The 6,000-nt window shown below is 41.6% G+C and overlaps 1 protein-coding gene across 1 annotated transcript in view; it reads left to right on the top strand.

Annotated features, from left to right (window-relative positions):
* Positions 1–453: 453 nt before the first annotated feature.
* METAP1D (methionyl aminopeptidase type 1D, mitochondrial) overlaps positions 454–6,000 on the top strand; it is a 953,302-nt gene continuing 947,755 nt past the window's right edge. The window contains exon 1 of the mRNA XM_078681565.1: positions 454–554. Within this exon, the coding sequence (XP_078537691.1) occupies positions 548–554 (7 nt within the window). The 5' untranslated portion in view covers positions 454–547. The remainder of the gene's footprint in view (positions 555–6,000) is intronic.

Here is a 6,000-nt window from a genome sequence, read left to right as displayed (position 1 = left end):
TCACAAAAAGATGTTAATATTTCACTTCTGTTCTCGGATTTTCATCACAATAAAAAACACTGAACATAATCTTCACAAAAGTTATTTACAAAAGTTTAAGCTATTGACATTACAAATTAAATAAATTATTTAAGTATTAATTATTTTAAAAAATTAAAAGCCATTGTTATTTGTAATATCAATACATCTAAGTCACGTAAATACAAAACATGTTACATTACAAATGCTATAGGTGTCACATTTGCGAAAGTTATAACTATTGGCATTGTAAATGACAAAGCTATTAACTTAGCTATTTTAAAAAACAACACATAAATAAAAAAAAGTCATTTATAAGACCAATAGCTCAAACTTTCCTAATGTGAGCCCTATTGCATTTCCAATGCTTGTTACGCCAGGCCAGCACACACACTCATTCTCCAGAGCCAGCTGGTTTGTTTTCTTGGGCACCTCCGGAAGTACGTCATTCGGAGTCCGGAAGTGGAGCTTGCGCGGATGATTCGCTCTGACTGGCTCTGGCTCAGACAGTACCTGCCAACGAATTCAAATGGCGGGTAAGTCCCCATTGGGGTACATAGAAGGATACTGGCCGTGGGGTGGCTCGGATATATTGAGAAACTCTGATTCCGCCAATTTGCAACTACCCCTGCTCGGAAGGAATGGGCGCTATAGAGCTACCGGCTTAAAAGAGAACGAACTACACTACTCCAGCCGCCGTCTGTCCCCCGCGTTGGCTCCACCCCTTTCCGGTTGCAACCGCTACTCCTCAGTCTGCATGTAGAATGTCAGGGGCGGGTGCACCCAGACACGACTTGTATCGCGTTCGCTGGCACCCGAGCCGCCCGTCTGACACTCGTGAAGTTCACCGACCCACGTCCCCTAACCTAATAACCTGTGCTGATTCTGCCATACAACTGCTGTTGAGCTGCAATTGTCATTCATACAGGGTGTCCCTCGACTTATTGGGGCCCCTCCTGCTGTTAAGCACCGTGTTCCTTACCATTGCGACTCACGTGCGATATCTCCATTGTCACTGCCCCGGGGTCTTACAGCTGTACCCCCTACATTACCCTCCGACTCATCTTGAACGTTCTCCCCCACCCGTCAGTCACTCGCATTGTAACTCTTCGCGTGGCAGTTGAGCTGCAGACTCCACAGGAGCGGAGCCCATACCCTGTAGGCACATTCGGGGTATCCACGCCAAATACTACCCATTCCCCGACGGACTCCTCTTTACTAATCTGTTGCTTCTCATTTTTGGATGCCTTTTCTACCGCCTGGTACCTGTAGAGCAATCACCGCCAGGGGAGATATGCACATCTTTTCGAGTTGCACTGCTGACATTGGAGTCGAACTAACATTGGTGTGCAGATAGTTGAAAAAAGTAGAGTAGAATTGCGAATGGTGAAATAAATGTATCTGAGATTAATTCTAACTTTTAATTCGTCCACACCCTTTTTTATTTTATACGATTCCCGATTACATGTCTGTAGGCAGACTTATTGTTTCCAGTGCACATCATATACGTGTAGAAGACTTTAGGTCAGACCCTTGCAATGAATGGATGGCTTTATCTAATTTGCTTGGTTTCTCTTGAATTGTTGGCTTTCCTCAATATTCGTTTATTTTGTCCGGCCCAGGAGCATTTCTGTCTGTGTTGTAATTGTGCAAATTGTATCCTCGCACTGCAGACTTTAATTAATCCATTCCGTCTCCTACATTACAGTGCAAAAGTTGTATTTAATTATGTGTAGAGCCACGGGAATTATGCGGCAGGGCTGACTAAATTATGTGGCAAGAAAAGGCAAATTATGTGGAATAAAGCGGCACTTTTTTAGTAGTCATTATTTTATAATATTTAACCAACGTTATACTTCTGGGCAAATATTTCACATCATTAGTACCAGTTTAACAACTAGGTACAGAAATAAGCTACTGAAAGGTGACCAGTTAACCTTTGCGAAGGGTCTTCCACTGCTTTGGAACACATTGCAATATTTTTAGTAACTTTTAATCCTTACGAGCTAGAAACACATTTTTAATCTTAATTTTCAGATTATGTAGCAGACAATGGATTATGTGGTAAATGCGGTAAATCCATACATAGGCAAAACAAAGGTACGGCTGCAGAATCACATAATTCCAGTGTCTCTGACCAATTGGCAGTGACATCTTGCTAAATGCAGCAACCATCTTGAAGGGAAGGCTTCTCACAGTAGATGCAACCCATTCCTAGTGATAAATGCTTGCTTCAATATATGCATGCACTGCTATACTTTTTTCCTAAGAAAATGTTTGGGTTGAGCAATTATACTACATAAATAAGATCATATGAGATCTGGCAGTCACGTAGTGCTTGTATACTTCTATTGATGATACTTGTGGTATGACTTCTGTATTGTGGAAAGAGTTATACCATTTATTTTTATGAGGTGTTTAATGTTATAGTTGAAACGGCACTCTGACAGTTATTCACATATATGTTCATTGAGTATGCATACTACGGTTTAATTACTCATGCAAATATAGCTAAAGAAATTGAAGGGGAAAAAACCAACCCAAGGCAAAGCAACTGAGAAATATTTATATGTGACTAAGAGTTTTTAAAAAAAGTGAACATAACCTTGGCGTGCCTGAACTGTAGACAGTCCAACTACAGCCTGAAGGGAATGCAACTATACCTGACAAAACTGTTACAGAAGAACTGTACTATATACAACCTTTTTCTGTTCCATCTTTGTCAATCTGACAGTATACATAATTACCCTTGACTATACGTACTTGGTAAGGTCCTCCTGAATTTTTAGAGACCTACACCACATATTCTAGTTTTTATTGAGCTTTAAATTCTCAACTCGTTCTAATTTTAAAGTGGTAACATGTTTCAGCCCACACCGAGTCCGACCTGGTCTGAGACTTTCTTCAGAGCTAAGTGCGTATCCTTGCATAGCTATGCATGCATTCCATGCATATACGTGAGGCCTAAGGCTCTCACCGGAGTCAGCGCTCCATCAGTTAGGGATACCCTATCTATAGATTGTTCAAGGGTCATGCACGTTAGGTGCCCGGTGCCATCCTAGAGTCCATCTTGCGTCAAGGTACTAGCACCTCACCTTCTATAAAGGGTTGTGGTCAGTTTTTAGGGTTACATTTATCTCCTGTACATATGTCCTAAAGTACTTCATGGGCCAACAGCTGCTAAGTCCTCCGTCTCGATGATAGAGTACTTCCTTTCTACATCTGTCATTGACTAGGATGCAAAAGCCACTGTATTTTCCATGCATCTGGGAAGGACTACTCCCACACTAAGTGCACTTGCATCTCCTGTTACCCAGTTTTTTTTTTGTTAATGTCAATTTGTTAGAAATGTTGCTTTCACTATGTCTTTCTTAACTGCTTCAAATGCCTGTTCATGCTCACCCAGCCATACAGACGATTTGCCCTTTCTCAAAAATGACCTCATAAGTTCTGTCTAGTCAGCAGATGTTTTCACCAATTTGGTGCAATACACCACAAGACCATAAAGGACCTCAGTTTGTCCTTATCTCGTGGTCTTGACGCCATTCTGATGGCTTTGACTAGGTTATCCTTTGGCCTTATACCTTGGGCACAAATAATGTAGCCTAAATATTCCACCTCCTGCTGTAAGAATCAACACCTGTCCATTCTCAGTATTAGCTGTGCTTTGCTTAACTTGTGCGGAGCCTGTTTCAGGATTGAGCAGCTTTCTTTCACAGTGTCGTCCTGGAAGAACACCACATTGCTCTGGTACCCAAATACATGCGCCATCATATGCTGAAACACCCTGCCACACTAGCAAGACCGAACAGAAGTAGATTTAATTGAACCCCTCCTCTGTTGTTATGTATGCATGTAACACCTTAGACTCCTGGTGTAATCTTATCTGGTGGTATGCACTCTTGAGGTCTAACTTTGAACACTATCTTGCATCTTTCAAAGTGAGCGGGTTAAGAGATCATAGGTCAACACAAAAGCATAGCTTCCCATCTAATTTTTAATTATAACAACTGGTGAGATCCACTGAGCTGAGTTCACTAGCTCTATCGCAACTTCTTAGACCATAACCCTCAAGGCCTTCACTTCCTTTTGAAACAACACTGGTATTCTCCTTGCTCTATGCTTCACCAAAATCACTCCTTTCAAAATTATCTTCTGAAAATAACCCTTCAATGCACCCAACTTTACTTTGAATACACCCTTGAACTCATCCAACACCCTCTCCACATAATCATCTACCACTTCAACCACCATCACTTGATCTCTGCCCCTATTCAAACCATACTGGTGTACCCATCCTAGCAGTGGGGGGGGTCCCTCTTTCGTCACATAAACCTTCTCTTGTATCATCCTGTCTTTAAACATGATGTCTGGCTTCATGAATCCCAACACTTTAATTGAATTCTTGCAGGTTTTCAAGGGAATTATGTCCTTTGGCTCTAACTTACATCTTCCCCATGTCCTCTCTCACAAAGTCTCAGGCTCAGTGGTAAACATAGAACCAGAGTTTGCCATCAGCTCTACCAATTTGTTGTTTATCACAATTGTCGCTTTGGTTCTTTTCTTCCTTCCCTGCTTCTCATCCTCATCCCCTGCACTCAGCACTTTCTCCTTCATCTACTGTCTCCACACTGCCCTTCACCTTTCCCCTGCACAGTCTAACAAAGTGCCCTCTCTTCCCACACCTCCTGCAATCTTTGTCCAAAGCAAAGTAATTCTTAAAGTCAGACTCCCACCATGCACACGGTTTTGTTGTCACCACCCTTTTTCCAACAGCACCAGCCCCTCTATTTGTTCCACTCTGGTAGCTGTTTTCATTCTTCTCTATAAATTTGACATCACTCTTCATGTTCTCCATTGCTGCAACTTTTTCTGGTTATATGTTTTTTTTCTGTTCCGTCTCCTTCATGCATGCCGATTTATTCTTTCGCAGTCTTCACAATTCATATAGCTTCCTTTTTGCTTTGGGTTCCTGGCAACCCCAACATCTTTGTTGCACCTACTTATGGTAGCATTCTACAATTAATCGGTCCTTTTATTAACTCATCCATCATTTCTCCAAATTGGAACTTTATGGCCAATTCTCATAAACTCCTCCACCATCTTATACGATCTCTGTGGTTGGGCATAAAACTTGTATCATTATTGCACATTTATTGTCTTTTCAAATCTGTTCTCTAGCCATTATTTGTGTTCCTTATACACATCCGTCATGGACTAACCACGTGTGTCTACTGCAACTGGCAAAAATGTTAACATATGTTGCCCTTCTTTCCCCAATGCATTTATCAATAATGCTTTTTTCTTCTCAGGGTTGAAATTCTGGCCATCCAACTCTATCACTTCATTTTCAAAAGTATCAATCCCATCCTCATCGCCAAATAATTGTAGGCAAAACATGACTCCCACAGGTTTTCACATATATATTTATTGAGTAGGCAGAATACAAGGGATGAGTGCTGTCTGCCAGCCAGCAGCCTCACTGATCTTGTTCAAAGGCTCCATGGCAACTTTCTCAGAACTCAGATGGTAACATTCCAGACCAGTATTACACATCCATTTACAGTAGCATGCTTTTTCAGTGTGATGCAAGCGGTAATATAGCTCCTATAAAAACCAAGAATATGATTTTCAAGTGAAAAAGTCTGAGACTTCATGATCCAGCACCCATTTACAAGCACTCTAAAGGCATTTCTGACTAATGTGAAATGCCAGGCATATTCTCACTTGCTTTTCACAAGACTACAAGGCCTACTTTTTCTGCTTTAGCATCTGCAGACTGCTGGTCTGTGTCTCATTTCTCCCTCCTGACTACCTCCTTCTCCAAGCCTCTGGTTGCCTTTGTCCTGCATTGTCTTACAGCGCCAAGAGCATATAAAGAGTAAATGGGTTTGTGGTACCACTTATGCAGGAGCACCTAGCTGGTACACCAATCCCATTTCCTTATGTCAATACAAAGGCTATAGATGGCAGCTTGTTGTG

Source organism: Lissotriton helveticus, chromosome 3_1 (genome assembly GCF_964261635.1).
Source record: "Lissotriton helveticus chromosome 3_1, aLisHel1.1, whole genome shotgun sequence".
NCBI classification, from domain to species: domain Eukaryota; kingdom Metazoa; phylum Chordata; class Amphibia; order Caudata; family Salamandridae; genus Lissotriton; species Lissotriton helveticus.
Note: the sequence above shows the minus strand (reverse complement) of the source record. Positions and strands in the feature narration are given on the sequence as shown.